This window comes from Dendrobates tinctorius, unplaced genomic scaffold (assembly GCF_039654945.1).
Source record: "Dendrobates tinctorius isolate UK_male_01 unplaced genomic scaffold, ASM3965494v1 ptg000235l, whole genome shotgun sequence".
Taxonomy (NCBI): Eukaryota; Metazoa; Chordata; class Amphibia; order Anura; family Dendrobatidae; genus Dendrobates; species Dendrobates tinctorius.
The window spans coordinates 2,736,015-2,756,147 of NW_027361902.1; the positions used below are offsets into that span (position 1 = coordinate 2,736,015).

The following is a 20,133-nucleotide window of genomic DNA, read 5'->3' on the forward strand; positions in this document are numbered from 1 at the left end:
TCGCATTAGCACCGCTCCGCCCGGCAGAACAGGGAGAATGAATGAAAACAAAGTGATTTTGGGTCCCTCATTCATTCCCCAGTAGTCTACAGCCCGAGAGGTCGCATTAGCACCGCTCCGCCCGGCAGAACAGGGAGAATGTGTGAAAACAAAGCGACGTGGGGTCCCTCATTCAGTCCCAAGTAGTTTACAGCCCGAGAGGTCGCATTAGCTCCACCCGGCAAAACAGGGAGAATGAATGAAAACAAAGTGATGTTGGGTCCCTCATTCATTCCCAAGTAGTTTACAGCCCGAGAGGTCACATTAGCACCGCCCGGCAGAACAGGAAGAATGAATGAAAACAAAGTGACGTGGGGTCCCTTATTCATTCCCCAGTAGTTTACAGCCCGAGAGGTCTCATTAGCACCTCTCCGCCCGGCAGAACAGGAAAAATGAATGAAAACAAAGTGACGTGGAGGCCTTCATTCATTCCCCAGTAGTTTACAGCCCGAGAGGTCGCATTAGCACTGCCCCGCAGAACAGGAAGAATGAATGAAAGCAAAGCGACGTGGGGTCCATTATTGATTCCCCAGTAGTTTACAGCCCGAGAGCTCGCATTAGCACCACCCGGCAGAACAGGAAGAATGAATGAAAACAAAGCGACGTGGGGTCCCTCATTCATTCCCCAGTAGTTTACAGCCCGAGAGCTCGCATTAGCACTGCCCGGCAGAACAGGTAGAATGAATGAAAACAAAGCGACGTGGGGGCCCTCATTCATTCCCCAGTAGTTTAAAGCCCGAGAGGTCGCATTAGCACCGCCCGGCAGAACAGGAAGAATGAAAACAAAGCAATGTGGAGTCCCTCAATGATTCCCCAGTAGTTTACAGTCCGAGAAGTTGCATTAGCACCGCCCGTCAGAACAGGAAGAATGAATGAAAACAAAGTGCCGTGGGGTCTCTCATTCATTCCCCAGTAGTTTACAGCCTGAGAGCTCGCATTAGCACCGCTCCGCCCGGCAGAACAGGGAGAATGAATGAAAACAAAGCGACGTGGGGTCCCTCATTCATTCCCCTGTAGTTTACAGCCCGAGAGGTCGCATTAGCACCGCTCCGCCTGGCAGAACAGGGAGAATGAATGAAAACAAAGCGACGTGGGGTCCCTCATTCATTCCCCAGTAGTTTACAGCCCGAGAGGTCACATTAGCACTGCCCGGCAGAACAGGAAGAATGAATGAAAACAAAGCGACGTGGGGCCCCTCATTCATTCCCCAGTAGTTTACAGCCCGAGAGGTCGCATTAGCACTGCCCGGCAGAACAGGAAGAATGAAAACAAAGCGATGTGAGGTCCCTCATTGATTCCCCAGTAGTTTACAGTCCAAGAGGTCGCATTAGCACCGCCCGGCAGAACAGGAAGAATGAATGAAAACAAAGCGACGTGGGGCCCCTCATTCATTCCCCAGTAGTTTACAGCCCGAGAGGTCGCATTAGCATCGCCCGGCAGAACAGGAAGAATGAAAACAAAGCGATGTGGGGTCCCTCATTGATTCCCCAGTAGTTTACAGTCCAAGAGTTCGCATTTGCACCGCCCGGCAGAACAGGAAGAATGAATGAAAACAAAGTGACGTGGGGTCTCATTCATTCCCCAGTAGTTTAGAGCCAGACAGCTCGCATTAGCACCGCTCCACCCGGCAGAACAGGGAGAATGAATGAAAACAAAGTGATGTGGGGTCCCTCATTCATTCCCCAGTAGTCTACAGCCCGAGAGGTCGCATTAGCACCACTCCGCCCGGCAGAACAGGGAGAATGTATGAAAACAAAGCGACGTGGGGTCACTCATTCAGTCCCAAGTAGTTTACAGCCCGAGAGCTCGCATTAACACTGCCCGGCAGAACAGGAAGAATGAATGAAAACAAAGTGACGTGGGGGCCCTTATTCATTCCCCAGTAGTTTACAGCCCGAGAGGTCGCATTAGCACCGCCCGGCAGAACAGGAAGAATGAAAACAAAGCGATGTGGGGTCCCTCATTGATTCCCCAGTAGTTAACAGTCCGAGAAGTCTCATTAGCACCGCCCGGCAGAACAGGAAGAATGAATGAAAAGAAAGTGACGTGGGGTCTCTCATTCATTCCCCAGTAGTTTACAGCCTGAGAGCTCGCATTAGCACCGCTCCGCCCGGCAGAACAGGGAGAATGAATGAAAACAAAGTGACGTGGGGTCCCTCATTCATTCCCCAGTAGTCTACAGCCCGAGAGGTCGCATTAGCACCGCTCCGCCCGGCAGAACAGGGAGAATGTATGAAAACAAGCGACGTGGGGTCCCTCATTCATTCCCAAGTAGTTTACAGCCCGAGAGGTCGCATTAGCTCCACCCGGCACAACAGGGAGAATGAATGAAAACAAAGCGACGTGGGGTCCTTCATTCATTCCCCAGTAGTTTACAGCCTGAGAGGTAACATTAGCACCACCCGGCAGAACAGGAAGAATGAATGAAAATAAAAGTGACGTGGGTCCCTCATTCATTCCCCAGTGGTTTACAGCCCGATAGGTCTCATTACCACTGCTCCACCCGGCAGAACAGGGAGAATGAATGAAAACAAAGCGACGTGGGGTCCCTCATTCATTCCCCAGTAGTTTACAGCCCGAGAGCTTGCATTAGCACCGACTGGCAGAACAGGAAAAATGAATGAAAACAAAGCAACGTGGGGTCCCTCATTCATTCCCCAGTAGTTTACAGCCCGAGAGCTCGCATTAGCACTGCCCAGCAGAACAGGACGAATGAATGAAAACAAAGCGACGTGGGGTCCATTATTGATTCCCCAGTAGTTTAAAGCCCGAGAGCTTGCATTATCACCACCCAGCAGAACAGGAAGAAAGAATGAAAACAAAGCGATGTGGGGTCCCTCATTTATTCCCCAGTAGTTTACAGCCCAAGAGCTCGCATTAGCACTGCCCGGCAGAAGAGGAAGAATGAATGAAAGCAAACCGACGTGGGGTCCCTCATTCATTCCCAAGTAGTTTACAGCCCGATAGGTCGCATTAGCACTGCCCGGCAGAACATGAAGAATGAATGAAAACAAAGCGACGTGGGGTCCATTATTTATTCCCCAGTAGTTTAAAGCCCGAGAGCTCGCATTAGCACCACCCGGCAGAACAGGAAGAATGAATGAAAACAAAGCAACGTGGGGTCCCTCATTCATTCCCCAGTAGTTTACAGCCCGAAAGGTCACGTTAGCACCGCCCGACAGAACAGGAAGAATAAATGAAAACAAAGTGACGTGGGGTCCCTCATTCATTCCCCAGTAGTTTACAGCCCGAGAGGTCGCATTAGCACTGCTCCGCCTGGCAGAACAGGGAGAATGAATGAAAACAAAGCGACGTGGGGTCCCTCATTCATTCCCCAGTAGTTTACAGCCCGAGAGGTCACATTAGCACTGCCCGGCAGAACAGGAAGAATGAATGAAAACAAAGCGACCTGGGGCCCTTCATTCATTTCCCAGTAGTTTACAGCCCGAGAGGTCGCATTTGCACTGCCCGGCATAACAGGAAGAATGAAAACAAAGCGATGGAGGGTCCCTCATTGATACCCCAGTAGTTTACAGTCCGAGAGGTCGCATTAGCACCACCCGGCAGAACAGGAAGAATGAATGAAAACAAAGTGACGTGGGGTCTCTCATTCATTCCCCAGTAGTTTAGAGCCAGAGAGCTCGCATTAGCACCGCTCCACCCGGCAGAACAGGGAGAATGAATGAAAACAAAGTGATGTGGGGTCCCTCATTCATTCCCCAGTAGTCTACAGCCCGAGAGGTCGCATTAGCACCACTCCGCCCGGCAGAACAGGGAGAATGTATGAAAACAAAGCGACGTGGGGTCCCTCATTCAGTCCCAAGTAGTTTACAGCCCGAGAGGTCGCATTAGCTCCACCTGGCACAACAGGGAGAATGAATGAAAACAATGTGATGTTGGGTCCCTCATTCATTCCCAAGTAGTTTACAGCCCGAGAGGTCACATTAGCACCGCCTGGCATAACAGGAAGAATGAATGAAAACAAAGCGACGTGGGGGCCCTCATTCATTCCCCAGTAGTTTACAGCCCGAGAGGTCACATTAACACCGCCCGGCAGAACAGGAAGAATGAAAACAAAGCGATGTGGGGTCCCTCATTGATTCCCCAGTAGTTTACAGTACGAGAAGTCGCATTAGCACCACCCGGCAGAACAGGAAGAATGAATAAAAACAAAGTGACGTGGGGTCTCTCATTCATTCCCCAGTAGTTTACAGCCTGAGAGCTCGCATTAGCACCGCTCCGCCCGGCAGAACAGGGAGAATGAATGAAAACAAAGTGACGTGGGGTCCCTCATTCATTCCCCAGTAGTCTACAGCCCGAGAGGTCGCATTAGCACCGCTCCGCCCGGCAGAACAGGGAAAATGTATGAAAACAAAGCGATGTGGGGTCCCTCATTCATTCCCAAGTAGTTTACAGCTTGAGAGGTCGCATTAGCTCCACCCGGCACAACAGGGAGAATGAATGAAAACAAAGCGACGTGGGGTCCTTCATTCAATCCCCAGTAGTTTACAGCCTGAGAGGTCACATTAGCACCGCCCGGCAGAACAGGAAGAATGAATGAAAATAAAAGTGACGTGGTTCCCTCATTCATTCCCCAGTAGTTTACAGCCTGAGAGGTCTCATTACCACCGCTCCACCCGGCAGAACAGGGAGAATGAATGAAAAAAAAAAGCGACGTGGGGTCCCTCATTCATTCCCCAGTAGTTTACAGCCCGAGAGCTTGCATTAGCACCGCCCGGCAGAACAGGAAAAATGAATGAAAACAAAGCAACGTGGGGTCCCTCATTCATTCCCCAGTAGTTTACAGCCCGAGAGCTCGCATTAGCACTGCCCAGCAGAACAGGAAGAATGAATGAAAACAAAGCGACGTGGGGTCCCTTATTGATTCCCCAGTAGTTTAAAGCCCGAGAGCTCGCATTAGCACCACCCGGCAGAACAGGAAGAATGAATGAAAACAAAGCGACGTGGGGTCCCTCATTCATTCCCCAGTAGTTTACAGCCCGAGAGCTCGCATTAGCACTGCCCGGCAGAACATGAAGAATGAATGAAAACAAAGCGACGTGGGGTCCCTTATTGATTCTCCAGTAGTTTAAAGCCCGAGAGCTCGCATTAGCACTACCAGGCAGAACAGGAAGAATGAATGAAAACAAAGCAACGTGGGGTCCCTCATTCATTCCCCAGTAGTTTACATCCCGAGAGGTCACATTAGCACCGCCTGACAGAACAGGAAGAATAAATGAAAACAAAGTGACGTGGGGTCCCTCATTCATTCCCCAGTAGTTTACAGCCCGAGAGGTCACATTAGCACTGCTCCGCCTGGCAGAACAGGGAGAATGAATGAAAACAAAGCGAAGTGGGGTCCCTCATTCATTCCCCAGTAGTTTACAGTCCGAGAGGTCACATTAGCACTGCCCGGCAGAACAGGAAGAATGAATGAAAACAAAGCGACGTGGGGCCCCTCATTCATTCCCCAGTAGTTTACAGCCCGAGAGGTCGCATTAGCACTGCCCGGCAGAATAGGAAGAATGAAAACAAAGCGATGTGGGGTCCCTCATTGATTCCCCAGTAGTTTACAGTCCGAGAGGTCGCATTAGCACCGCCCGGCAGAACAGGAAGAATGAATGAAAACAAAGTGACGTGGGGTCTCTCATTCATTCCCCAGTAGTTTACAGCCTGAGAGCTCGCATTAGCACGGCTCCGCCCGGCAGAACAGGGAGAATGAATGAAAACAAAGCGACGTGGGGTCCCTCATTCATTCCCCAGTAGTCTACGGCCCGAGATTTCGCATTAGCTCCACCCGGCACAACAGGGAGAATGAATGAAAACAAAGCGACGTGGGGTCCTTCATTCATTCCCCAGTAGTTTACAGCCTGAGAGGTCACATTAGCACCGCCTAGCAGAACAGGAAGAATGAATGAAAATAAAAGTGATATGGGTCCCTCATTCATTCCCCAGTAGTTTACAGCCCGAGAGGTCTCATTACCACCGCTCCACCCGGCAGGACAGGGAGAATGAATGAAAATAAAGCGACGTGGGGTCCCTCATTCATTCCCCAATAGTTTACAGCCCGAGAGCTTGCATTAGCACCGCCCGGCAGAACAGGAAAAATGAATGAAAACAAAGCAACGTGTGGTCCCTCATTCATTCCCCAGTAGTTTACAGCCCGAGAGCTCGCATTAGCACTGCCCAGCAGAACAGGAAGAATGAATGAAAACAAAGCGACGTGGGGTCCCTTTTTGATTCCCCAGTAGTTTAAAGCCCGAGAGCTCGCATTAGCACCACCCGGCAGAACAGGAAGAATGAATGAAAACAAAGCGACGTGGGGTCCCTCATTCATTCCCCAGTAGTTTACAGCCCAAGAGCTCGCATTAGCACTGCCCGGCAGAAGAGGAAGAATGAATGAAAACAAACCGACGTGGGGTCCCTCATTCATTACCCAGTAGTTTACATCCCGAGAGGTCGCATTAGCACTGCCCTGCAGAACATGAAGAATCAATGAAAACAAAGCGACGTGGGGTCCCTTATTGATTCCCCAGTTTTTTAAAGCCCGAGAGCTCGCATTAGCACCACCCGGCAGAACAGGAAGAATGAATGAAAACAAAGCAACGTGGTGTCCCTCATTCATTCCCCAGTAGTTTACAGCCTGAGAGGTCACATTAGCACCGCTTGACAGAACAGGAAGAATAAATGAAAACAAAGTGACGTGGGGTCCCTCATTCATTCCCCAGTAGTTTACAGCCCGAGAGGTCACATTAGCACCGCTCCGCCTGGCAGAACAGGAAGAATGAATGAAAACAAAGCGACGTGGGGTCCCTCATTCATTCCCCAGTAGTTTACAGCCCGAGAGGTCACATTAGCACTGCCCGGCAGAACAGGAAGAATGAATGAAAACAAAGCGACGTTGGGCCCCTCATTCATTCCCCAGTAGTTTACAGCCCGAGAGGTCGCATTAGCACTGCCCGGCAGAACAGGAAGAATGAAAACAAAGCGATGTAGGGTCCCTTATTGATTCCCCAGTAGTTTACAGTCCGAGAGGTCGCATTAGCACCGCCCGGCAGAACAGGAAGAATGAAAACAAAGCGATGTGGGGTCCCTCATTGATTCCCCAGTAGTTTACAGTCCGAGAGATCGCATTAGCACCGCCCGGCAGAACAGGAAGAATGAATGAAAACAAAGTGACGTGGGGCCTCTCATTCATTCCCCAGTAGTTTAGAGCCAGAGAGCTCGCATTAGCACCGCTCCGCCCGGCAGAACAGGGAGAATGAATGAAAACAAAGTGATGTTGGGTCCCTCATTCATTCCCCAGTTGTCTACAGCCCGAGAGGTCGCATTAGCACCGCTCCGCCCGGCAGAACAGGGAGAATGTATGAAAACAAAGCGACGTGGGGTCCCTCATTCAGTCCCAAGTAGTTTACAGCCCGAGAGGTCGCATTAGCTCCACCCGGCACAACAGGGAGAATGAATGAAAACAAAGTGATGTTGGGTCCCTCATTCATTCCCAAGTAGTTTACAGCCCGAGAGGTCACATTAGCACCGCCCGGCAGAACAGGAAAAATGGATGAAAACAAAGTGACGTGGGGTCCCTCATTCATTCCCCAGTAGTTTACAGCCCGAGAGGTCTCATTAGCACCTCTCCGCCCGGCAGAACAGGAAAAATGAATGAAAACAAAGTGACGTGGAGGCCTTCATTCATTCCCCAGTAGTTTACAGCCCGAGAGGTCGCATTAGCACTGCCCGGCAGAACAGGAAGAATGAATGAAAGCAAAGCGACGTGGGGTCCCTTATTGATTCCCCAGTAGTTTACAGCCCGAGAGCTCGCATTAGCACCACCCGGCAGAACAGGAAGAATGAATGAAAACAAAGCGACGTGGGGTCCCTCATTCATTCCCCAGTAGTTTACAGCCCGAGAGCTCGCATTAGCACTGCCCGGCAGAACAGGAAGAATGAATGAAAACAAAGCGACGTGGGGGCCCTCATTCATTCCCCAGTAGTTTACAGCCCGAGAGGTCGCATTAGCACCGCCCGGCAGAACAGGAAGAATGAAAACAAAGCGATGTGGGGTCCCTCATTGATTCCCCAGTAGTTTACAGTCCGAGAAGTTGCATTAGCACCGCCCGGCAGAACAGGAAGAATGAATGAAAACAAAGTGCCGTGGGGTCTCTCATTCATTCCCCAGTAGTTTACAGCCTGAGAGCTCACATTAGCACCGCTCCGCCCGGCAGAACAGGGAGAATGAATGAAAACAAAGCGATGTGGGGTCCCTCATTCATTCCCCTGTAGTTTACAGCCCGAGAGGTCGCATTAGCACCGCTCCGTCTGGCAGAACAGGGAGAATGAATGAAAACAAAGCGACGTGGGGTTCCTCATTCTTTCCCCAGTAGTTTACAGCCCGAGAGGTCACATTAGCACTGCCCGGCAGAACAGGAAGAATGAAAACAAAGCGATGTGGGGTCCCTCATTGATTCCCCAGTAGTTTACAGTCCGAGAGGTCGCATTAGCACCGCCCGGCAGAACAGGAAGAATGAATGAAAACAAAGTGACTTGGGGTCTCTCATTCATTCCCCAGTAGTTTAGAGCCAGAGAGCTCGCATTAGCACCGCTCCGCCCGGCAGAACAGGGAGAATGTATGAAAACAAAGCGACGTGGGGTCCCTCATTCAGTCCCAAGTAGTTTTCAGCCCGAGAGGTCGCATTAGCTCCACCCGGCAGAACAGGGAGAATGAATGAAAACAAAGTGATGTTGGGTCCCTCATTCATTCCCAAGTAGTTTACAGCCCGAGAGGTCACATTAGCACCGCCCGGCAGAACAGGAAGAATGAATGAAAACAAAGTGACTTGGGGTCCCTCATTCATTCCCCAGTAGTTTACAGCCCGAGAGGTCTCATTAGCACCTCTCCGCCCAGCAGAACAGGAAAAATGAATGAAAACAAAGTGACGTGGAGGCCTTCATTCATTCCCCAGTAGTTTACAGCCCGAGAGGTCGCATTAGCACTGCCCGGCAGAACAGGAAGAATGAATGAAAGCAAAGCGACGTGGGGTCCCTTATTGATTCCCCAGTAGTTTACAGCCCGAGAGCTCTTATTAGCACCACCCGGCAGAACAGGAAGAATGAATGAAAACAAAGCGACGTGGGGTCCCTCATTCATTCCCCAGTAGTTTACAGCCCGAGAGCTCGCATTAGCACTGCCCGGCAGAACAGGAAGAATGAATGAAAACAAAGCGACGTGGGGTCCCTCATTCATTCCCCAGTAGTTTACAGCCCGAGAGGTCGCATTAGCACCGCCCGGCAGAACAGGAAGAATGAAAACAAAGCGATGTGGGGTCCCTCATTGATTCCCCAGTAGTTTACAGTCCGAGAAGTCGCATTAGCACCACCCGGCAGAACAGGAAGAATGAATGAAAACAAAGTGACGTGGGGTCTCTCATTCATTCCCCAGTAGTTTACAGCCTGAGAGCTCGCATTAGCACCGCTCCGCCCGGCAGAACAGGGAGAATGAATGAAAACACAGCGACGTGGGGTCCCTCATTCATTCCCCAGTAGTCTACAGCCCGAGAGGTTGCATTAGCTCCACCCGGCACAACAGGAAGAATGAATGAAAACAAAGCGACGTGGGGTCCTTCATTCATTCCCCAGTAGTTTACAGCCTGAGAGGTCACATTAGCACCGCCCGGCAGAACAGGAAGAATGAATGAAAATAAAAGTGACGTGGGTCCCTCATTCATTCCCCAGTAGTTTACAGCCCGAGAGGTCTCATTACCACCGCTCCACCCGGCAGAACAGGGAGAATGAATGAAAACAAAGCGACGTGGGGTCCCTTATTCATTCCCCAATAGTTTACAGCCCGAGAGCTTGCATTAGCACCTCCCGGCAGAACAGGAAAAATGAATGAAAACAAAGCACCGTGGGGTCCCTCATTCATTCCCCAGTAGTTTACAGCCCGAGAGGTCGCATTAGCACTGCCCGGCAGAACATGAAAAATGAATGAAAACAAAGCGACGTGGGGTCCCTTATTGATTCCCCAGTAGTTTAAAGCCCGAGAGCTCGCATTAGCACCACCCGGCAGAACAGGAAGAATGAATGAAAACAAAGCAACGTGGGGTCCCTCATTCATTCCCCAGTAGTTTACAGCCCGAGAGGTCACATTAGCACCGCCCGACAGAACAGGAAGAATAAATGAAAACAAAGTGACGTGGGGTCCCTCATTCATTCCCCAGTAGTTTACAGCCCAAGAGGTCGCATTAGCACCGCTCCGCCTGGCAGAACAGGGAGAATAAATGAAAACAAAGCGACGTGGGGTCCCTCATTCATTCCCCAGTAGTTTACAGCCCGAGAGGTCACATTAGCACTGCCCGGCAGAGCAGGAAGAATGAATGAAAACAAAGCGACGTGGGGCCCCTCATTCATTCCCCAGTAGTTTACAGCCCGAGAGGTCGCATTAGCACCGCTCCGCCTGGCAGAACAGGGAGAATGAATGAAAACAAAGCGACGTGGGGTCCCTCATTCATTCCCCAGTAGTTTACAGCCCGAGAGGTCACATTAGCACTGCCCGGCAGAACAGGAAGAATGAATGAAAACAAAGCGAGGTGGGGCCCTTCATTCATTCCCCAGTAGTTTACAGCCCGAGAGGTCGCATTAGCACTGCCCGGCAGAACAGGAAGAATGAAAACAAAGCGATGTAGGGTCCCTCATTGATTCCCCAGTAGTTTACAGTCCGAGAGGTCGCATTAACACCGCCCGGCAGAACAGGAAGAATGAATGAAAACAAAGTGACGTGGGGTCTCTCATTCATTTCCCAGTAGTTTAGAGCCAGAGAGCTCGCATTAGCACCGCTCCACCCGGCAGAACAGGGAGAATGAATGAAAACAAAGTGATGTGGGGTCCCTCATTCATTCCCCAGTAGTCTACAGCCCGAGAGGTCGCATTAGCACCGCTCCGCCCGGCAGAACAGGGAGAATGTATGAAAACAAAGCGACGTGGGGTCCCTCATTCAGTCCCAAGTAGTTTACAGCCCGAGAGGTCGCATTAGCTCCACCCGGCACAACAGGGAGAATGAATGAAAACAAAGTGATGTTGGGTCCCTCATTCATTCCCAAGTAGTTTACAGCCCGAGTGGTCACATTAGCACCGCCCGGCAGAACAGGATGAATGAATGAAAACAAAGTGACGTGGGGGCCCTCAATCATTCCCCAGTAGTTTACAGCCCGAGAGGTCGCATTAGCACCGCTCCGCCCAGCAGAACAGGAAGAATGAATGAAAACAAAGCGATGTGGGGTCCCTCATTCATTCCCCAGTAGTTTACAGCCCAAGAGGTCGCATTAGCACCGCTCCTCCCGGAAGAACAGGGAGAATGAATGAAAACAAAGCGATATGGGGGCCCTCATTCATTCCCCAGTAGTTTACAGCCCGAGACAGAGGCATATCTCGGCTTTCTGGCACACGGGGCAAGAATTCGGTTCGGTGCCCCCCCAGTACATATGCGACTTGCACACTTAGCCATGTACCCACTAACTGCTCTCCCTAATCCTCTCAATGTTCAGTAAAAAACTGAGAGAAGCAGGAGGAGAAGCTCGTTGTCACAGGACCATAACTATGAAAATCGCATATGAGTGAAGTGTCCATGTGATGACTACTGGAACCTGCAGAGCTGTGTCCTGACACTGCAGCTTCTGAATTCTCACAACGAATGCTCTGCACACATTTAGGATTCTCCCTTGCCGATGTACAATCATGTCAGCACAGGTATGTGATTTATATACTTCTGGCCACACTCCGACTAGACGTGCCCGGCCGGCGGCCTCGCTCCGTTCATTTTCATTGAGTGAGGCCACACATGTCTAGTCAGCATGTGACCGCATGTATGTAAATTACCGGCATGAGAGAATCCTGACAGCGTTCAGTGAGCACTGTGAGAATTCAGAAGTCTGCAGTCACAAGGAATGACTGCAGACTCATCACAAACCTGGACAACCCCTTTAATGTTCCTAACATAAATAAAAACTTGAGAATTAGTCAGTGTCACAAATAACATTTACATCCAGGTACCTTATAGATGACGTCATCTCTGGAGTCGTTCTCCTTCTTTTCTTCTTCTTGTCCAGACCCCATGATGAGTTTTCTCATCACCAGCCGTCTCTGCAGACTTCCATCTTCTCCGGTCTTCTGCAGCAAATCTCCACACGATCCCCTTAAAGATAGAAGTGTCATTATAATGCCCCTAAATACAAATATCTGCAATATACTGTCGCCTCACACTATCCCCCTCCCTCCTCATACTGTCTCCTCTAACATCCCTCCTGTTCACCATACTGTCTCATATATTTACCCCCTCACTCTCTATACTGTCTGCTCACACATACCCCCGACTCCCCATACTGTGTCTGCACACATCCATCACCCTCACTCCCCATACTGTGTCCACTTACATTAACCCGTTCGCTCCCCATACTGTCTGCACCCATCATACTGTGTCTGCACCAATCCCCCATACTGTTTCCTCATACATACTCTTCATTTTGTGTCCTCAAATCTCCCCACACATTAAATCCCCCATCCCCACTCCAAATCCCCCCATCCCCAATCCCCCACACACATTAAGTACCCGCCATCCCCACTCCAAATCCCCACACACACATTAAATCCCCCATCCACACTCCAAATCCCCCCACACATTAAATAACCCCCCATCCCGACTCCAAATCACCCCACACACATTAAATCTCCCATCCACATTCCAAATCCCTCACACACATTAAATAACCCCATCCCCACTTCAAATCCCCCCACACACACATTAAATAACCCCCATCCACACTCCAAATCCCTCACACACATTAACCTCCATCCCCACTCCAAATCCCCCCACTCACACATTAAATAACCTCCTATCACCACTCCAAATCCCCCCACACACATTAAAACCCCCATCCCCACTCCAAGTCCCCCCACACATTAACTTAATCCCCACTTATTAACCCCATCACCACTCCAAATCCCTCACACATTAAATAACCCCCATCCCCACTCCAAATACCCCCACACATTAACCCCATCCCCACTCATTAACCCCCACACACATTAACCCCATCCCCACTCATTAACCCCCCACACATTAACCCCCATCCACACTCAATAACCCCCCACACATTAACCCCCATCCCCATTCATTAACCCCCACACACATTAACCCTTATCCCCACTCATTAACGCCCCCACACATTAACCCCTATCCCCATTCATTAACCCCCCACACATTAACCCCCATCCCCACTCATTAACCCCCATCCCCACTCATTAACCCCCCACTCATTAACCCCCATCCCCACTCATTAACGCCCCCACACATTAACACCCATCCCATTCATTAACCCCCCACACACATTAACCCCCATCCCCACTCATTAACCCCCATCCCCACTCATTAACCCCCACTCATTAACCCCCATCCCCACTCATTAACCCCCATCCCCACTCATTAACACCCATCCCCATTCATTAACCCCCCACACATTAACCCTTATCCCCACTCATTAACGCCCCCACACATTAACCCCCATCCCCATTCATTAACCCCCCCACACATTAACCCCCATCCCCACTCATTAACCCCCATCCCCATTCATTAACCCCCATCCCCACTCATTAACGCCCCCACACATTAACACCCATCCCATTCATTAACCCCCACACATTAACCCTTATCCCCACTCATTAACCTCCATCCCCACTCATTAACACCCCCACACATTAACCCCATCCCCATTCATTAACCCCCCACACACATTAACCCCCATCCCCACTCATTAACCCCCATCCCCACTCATTAACCCCCACTCATTAACCCCCATCCCCACTCATTAACCCCCATCCCCACTCATTAACACCCATCCCCATTCATTAACCCCCCACACATTAACCCTTATCCCCACTCATTAATGCCCCCACACATTAACCCCCATCCCCATTCATTAACCCCCCCACACATTAACCCCCATCCCCACTCATTAACCCCCATCCCCATTCATTAACCCCCATCCCCACTCATTAATGCCCCCACACATTAACCCCCATTCCCACACATTAACCCCCCTCCCCTCTACAAATCCCCCCCATCTCCCATCTTCAGTGGTTCTTCAGCACACTTACCACCAGGGTTCTCTCTGGGCGCCAGGGAGTGATGTCAGCAGCGTGATCACATGACCTGATCACGCTGCTAACGTCGCTCTGACCCGGCGGTCAGAGCTGCAATTGCACAGTTGCTCCCTGTACAGTTGTACAGTTGCTCCCTGGGAGCCAATTGTACAGTTGCTCCCTGGGAGCCGGCACGTGCTCCTTCTCTGCGCCGGCTGTCAGCTTGACAGCTGACACAGAGAACCGCCGACTCCCAGGCCGGGGGGGGGCAGCAGAACGCAGCCGCCAGGGAGGACACTGCGGACCGCTGCATTAGGCGGCCCGACTGCGCCCCCCTGCTGGCTGCGCCTGGGGCAAATGCCCCGGCTGCCCCCCCAGATACGTCGCTGGCCCGAGAGGTCGCATTAGCTCCGCCCGGCAGAACAGGGAGAATGAATGAAAACAAAGCGACATGGGGGCCCTCATTCATTCCCCAGTAGTTTACAGCCCGAGAGGTCACATTGGCACCGCTCCGCCCGGCAGAACAGGAAAAATGGCAGCCGAGTTCAGCACCACATGGAGGGGAACAGCGCTTACTGTAGTGCTACTTCCCCTGCGGCTGGCCATGTCGTACTGATGCGGCACACGTGTGCCACACGGATATGCCACGTGTACCCACGGACACACGAATATCTCCAGTACCGGAAATATCTGGACACGTGAAAGAGGCCTAAAATACAGGTTTGTGGGACTACAAGACCTAGCAACCTGTCCTGGATTCAGACCGCAGCAGACCTCTGTCTCTCAGTACACCAGAGGTTAATCAGAATGGCTGTAAATGATGTTGGCCAAGCTCTAACTATTGTGTAACATGAGGGGAAATGTGATCAGCTGATTCTGAGCACAACCACATTCACAATCATGAGAGGGTGTTCACACTTATGCAACCACGTTATTGCAGTCCACAGCTAGCCCTAAATTGCACATGCCCTGCACGTTCCCTAAGGTGGCGTCCGACGCGTTTCATCCAAGTAAAATCTTCAGGGGACTAAACTTGTAAAGTGCCATGGTGCTACTAATGAGAGGCATCAGAACCTTCCACTCCCTGTGCTGTCCGCGGCTAGCTGTGGACCGCCCTTGTTAGGGCGGCAGTCTGGGGATTAGCTGATTGTTAGCCCCTTAGGGATGTGGCAGGGCACAGAGGATCTTCTGGGACTCCTGACCCTGACTACTCTATTTGGTGAGACTGTTCCTTTTATATTGTCTCACCCGACTGTCTATTTTGTGGTCTTGAGAGACCCTTTTTTTCGCATGGTGTTTGTGCAATTAGGCTGTAGCATTTATGAGTGGAATATGTCTTGAGTGCTGCACCTTTTAGATGTTTTGCCTACCTATACAGCAGATTAAGAGGTGACCATCTATATCCTTAATGCATCTAGGTGTGGCTCCTTTTGTCTCTGTTCGGGCCCTTTCGCTAGATGAGCATTTGTATGCTGTTTTATTTTCACATGGGTGACACGTGTTAGTACTCTTTTAATTGACGGATTAAAAGCTATGTTTTATTTTTCATCTATTGCTTTATCATACAACTTTAAAGTGGAAAAAAGTTCTGAAATGATTATTCTTGTAGGATTTTTTTACACGACAAAAACCTGAGATTTTAAAAAGGGGTGTGTAGACTTTTTATATTCACTGTATGTGTCACCAAGGTACAAAAGAGTTAATTATTGGTGACTTAGGTGAAAATGTGTAATATGCTGTCACGTAATACATAGTGTAAAAAGGACTCAAAGGAACAAGTGATTGCTCGCAGACCGGGAGTTGGTTCTGATCAAGCGCGTGTTCTCGTGCCCCAATGGCTTCGTCTGGAGAGGGAATGTAGCGATGACACATACCCTAAGTCAGAAGATGTCACTATGTCCTGACATGAAGTCTCACAGAACTGGAACCAAAGTGAAAAGATCAAAATAGTTTGAAATCTATTGAAATGTATCGCCCGACAATGGACTCGATACTAGAGAATGTGCTGGAGTGAGAGATCTACCCGAAGCCGTGAGATGGGAAAAATGTGAGAACCACTCAAGTGACATGGCTAGGGATGATGAAATAGTGGAAAGATCTCTGCATCCATACATTTTACACTTTTTCTTTTCAGACTTCATTTTCCGTAGCTGGTGTTGTTCCAAACTCTGCACTTCTCCAGCAAATCTGGCCAATGAAGATTGAGGAGGACCTGAGACTAGTAAAAATAAGAAATCATATGCAGCCAAAGGTCAGTCAACAGTGTATGAGGACGATGGGTGAAGATGGGGGGCATTAAATGAAAGGTGTTTAGGGAGGTGGATTATTGATGCGCTTGTTTAAAGGGTCTCTTCATCGTTTCCATATCTGAAGCAGCCATGGGATCATTGCAACATTTCTAAGCACTGTAGTCCATGGAGACATTTGATATGTGACAATCATTGTGTCCTCATAAACCACTCCTTCATACAAACAATGACGCCACAAGCAGGCTGGATTCAGAAGTGATGCTGGAAGTGTTTACTTCCTATCCCATGACACAGTGTGTCCGGAGGAGATGTCCTTCTGGAAATGACTATCTCCACTCCCAAAACCTATGGTATCTAGAGGAGCCTCCATTCCTTTAGAAATATCAACCTCCAATCCCATAACACAAAATGCTGGAGAGTCCCCCGTCCTTCTCAAAATGTCAACCTCCAGTCCTATAACACAGGATGTCTGGAGGAGACTCCTGTCCTTCAGAAATGTCAACCTCCAGTCCTATAACACAGAATGCTTTAGAGACCCCTGTCCTTCTCAAAATGTCAACCTCCAGTCCTATAACACAGGATGTCTGGAGGAGACACTTGTCCTTCAGAAATGTCAACCTCCAGTCCTATAACACAGAATGCTTTAGAGACCCCTGTCCTTCTCAAAATGTCAACCTCCAGTCCTATAACACATGATGTCTGGAGGAGACACTTGTCCTTCAGAAATGTCAACCTCCAGTCCTATAACACAGAATGCTTTAGAGACCCCTGTCCTTCTCAAAATGTCAACCTCCAGTCCTATAACACAGGATGTCTGGAGGAGACACCTGTCCTTCAGAAATGTCAACATCCAGTCCTATAACACAGAATGCTTTAGAGACCCCTGTCCTTCTCAAATTGTCAACCTCCAGTCCTATAACACAGGATGTCTGGAGGAGACACCTGTCCTTCAGAAATGTCAACCTCCAGTCCTATAACACAGAATGCTTTAGAGACCCCTGTCCTTCTCAAAATGTCAACCTCCAGTCCTATAACACAGGATGTCTGGAGGAGACACCTGTCCTTCAGAAATGTCAACCTCCTGTTCTAAAACACACGATGCCTGAAGGAGGCACCTATCCTTCTGGAAATGTGCCTAACCCTAACCACAGTACCAAAACACATGGTTTCTGGAGGAGCCTTTTGTATTATGAAAATGTCCATCTACAAACCCAAAACTCATGTTGTCTGTAGGATCCTCCTCTATTCTGGAAATGCCCACCTTCAATCCCATAGCACACCCTGTCCTTCTGAAAATGTAAACCTCCAATCCTATAACACACGATCCCACTGCTGCCACCTATAACACATGATGTCTGGAGGAGACTCCTATCCTTCTGGAAATGTCTACTGGTGATCCTATAACACACGTTTTCCTTTGTAAATGTGCTTTATTCATTAGTTATAGATTGGTGGTATGGGTCTGTAGATATGGGTCATTAGTTATAGGTTGGTGGTATGGATTAGTGCTCGAAATTGGTCATTGGTTATGGGTCTGTGGTATGGGTCAGTAGACATGGGTCATTAGTTATAGGTTGGTGGTATGAGTCAGTAGATAAAGGTCATAGGTGGATGGAATCGGTTAGTATTAGATATAGGTCATTAGTTTTAGGTTGGTGGTATAGGTCAGTAGATATTGGACATCAGTTATGAAATGATGGTATGGGTCAGTAGATATGGGTGTTTGGTTATAGCTCAGTAGATATCGGTCAGTGGTTATAGGTCGGTGGTATTGGTCAGTAGATATTCCATTAGTTATGAATTGATGGCATGCGTCAGTAGATATAGGTCATTGGTTATAATTTGGTGGTATAGGTCAGTAAATACTGGCCATTATTTATGATATGGTGGTATGGGTCAGTAGATATGGGTCATTGGTTCTAGGTTGGTGGTATGGGTTTGTACTAGATATTGGTCATTGGTTATGGGTCTGTGGTATGGGTCAGTAGACATGGGTCATTGGTTATAGGTTGGTGGTATGGGTTAGTACTAGATATTGGTCATTGGTTATGGGTCTGGTATGGGTCAGTAGACATGGGTCATTGGTTATAGGTTGGTGGTATGGGTGCGTACTAGATATTGGTCATTGGTTATGGGTCTGGTATTGGTCCGTAGATATTGGTAATTGCTGACAGATTGGTTGTATGGGTCAGTAGATATTGGTCATTAGTTATAGGTTGGTGGAATGGTTTAGTACTCGAAATTGGTCATTGGTTATGGGTCTGTGGTATGGGTCAGTAGACATGGGTCATTAGTTATAGGTTAGTCGTATGAGTGAGTAGATACAGGTCATAGGTGGATGGAATCGGTCAGTATTAGATATAGGTCATTAGTTATAGGTTGGTGGTATTGGTCAGTAGATATTGGACATCAGTTATGAAATGACGGTATGGGTCAGTAGATATGGGTGTTTGGTTATAGGTCGGTGGTATTGGTCAGTAGATATCGGTCAGTGATTATAGGTCTGTGGTATTGGTCAGTAGATATTCCATTAGTTATGAATTGATGGCATGCGTCAGTAAATATAGGTCATTGGTTATAATTTGGTGGTATAGGTCAGTAAATATTGGCCATTATTTATGATATGGTGCTATGGGTCAGTAGATATGAGTCATTGGTTCTAGGTTGGTGGTATGGGTTAGTACTAGATATTGGTCATTGGTTATAGGTCAGTAGACATGGGTCATTGGTTATAGGTTGGTGGTATGGGTTAGTACTAGTTATTGGTCATTGGTTATGGGTCTGGTGTGGGTCAGTAGACATGGGTCATTGGTTATAGGTTGGTGGCATGGGTGAGTACTAGATATTGGTCATTGGTTATGGGTCTGGTATGGGTCCGTAGAGTAATTGCTGACAGATTGGTGGTATGGGTCATTCCTAGATATTAGTCATTAATGATAGGTTGGTGGTATGAGTCAGTGCTATATATTGGTCATTGGTTATAAGTCAGTAGTAAGGGTCAGTAGAAATGGGTGATTGGTTGTACGTCGTTGTTATGGATCAGCACTAGATATGGTCATTCAGTGTAGGTTGGTGGTAGATATTGGCCTGTACTTTTGAAATCGTGGTACGGGTCAGTAGTTATGGGTCTTTGGGTTGTGATAGATCAGCTCACGTGGCTGCACACATAGGTAGAAAAAGGGACATTGTCTCTTTGAGTCTCTCACTGATTTATTAGAGGTGCTGCATAATCCAGTGCAGAGTTAGCAAAAATAAACAAGGCTTTTTTGTCCTAGGGAAAAACCAAACATAACATACGTCTCAGTCCATGTTCTGCCCGTTCAGGAAAAAAAAAATCACCATACACTGGTTCAGCTTCCTTGTCAGCACACAGAGAGAGTTCCACTCTCCAGGTCTACTGAACACTGAGTGCCTCAGAAGGCCTACTATTTAAACCCCAGACCACACCCTGGGGTGGAGATATGGAGAACAACCATGGAGAACAACCGCCCACCAGCTATATGGTTGTTCTAAAAATCAAAGCCGTTTTAAAATGGCTTCTTAACCCCTCTCAAGACTTAGTGTGCTGGAGGAAAACTTCTGGGTTTCAAATCACTAAAGCTAATAGCCTCAGTGAAACATAGCTGCAACATTTTGTCAGTGACTTTGTTATATAGATTGATTCTTTGGGTTAGTAATGGATATTGGTCATTGGTTATAGATTGGTGGTATGGGTCAG

At 48.9% G+C, this 20,133-nt stretch overlaps 1 protein-coding gene across 1 annotated transcript in view; it reads left to right on the forward strand.

Moving 5' to 3' along the window:
- Window positions 1-20,133, forward strand: part of WDR97 (WD repeat domain 97) — an 850,927-nt gene that overhangs the window by 448,039 nt on the left and 382,755 nt on the right. Inside the window, exon 12 of the mRNA XM_073556560.1 lies at window positions 16,301-16,417. Coding sequence (XP_073412661.1) covers window positions 16,301-16,417 — 117 coding nt within the window. The remainder of the gene's footprint in view (window positions 1-16,300; window positions 16,418-20,133) is intronic.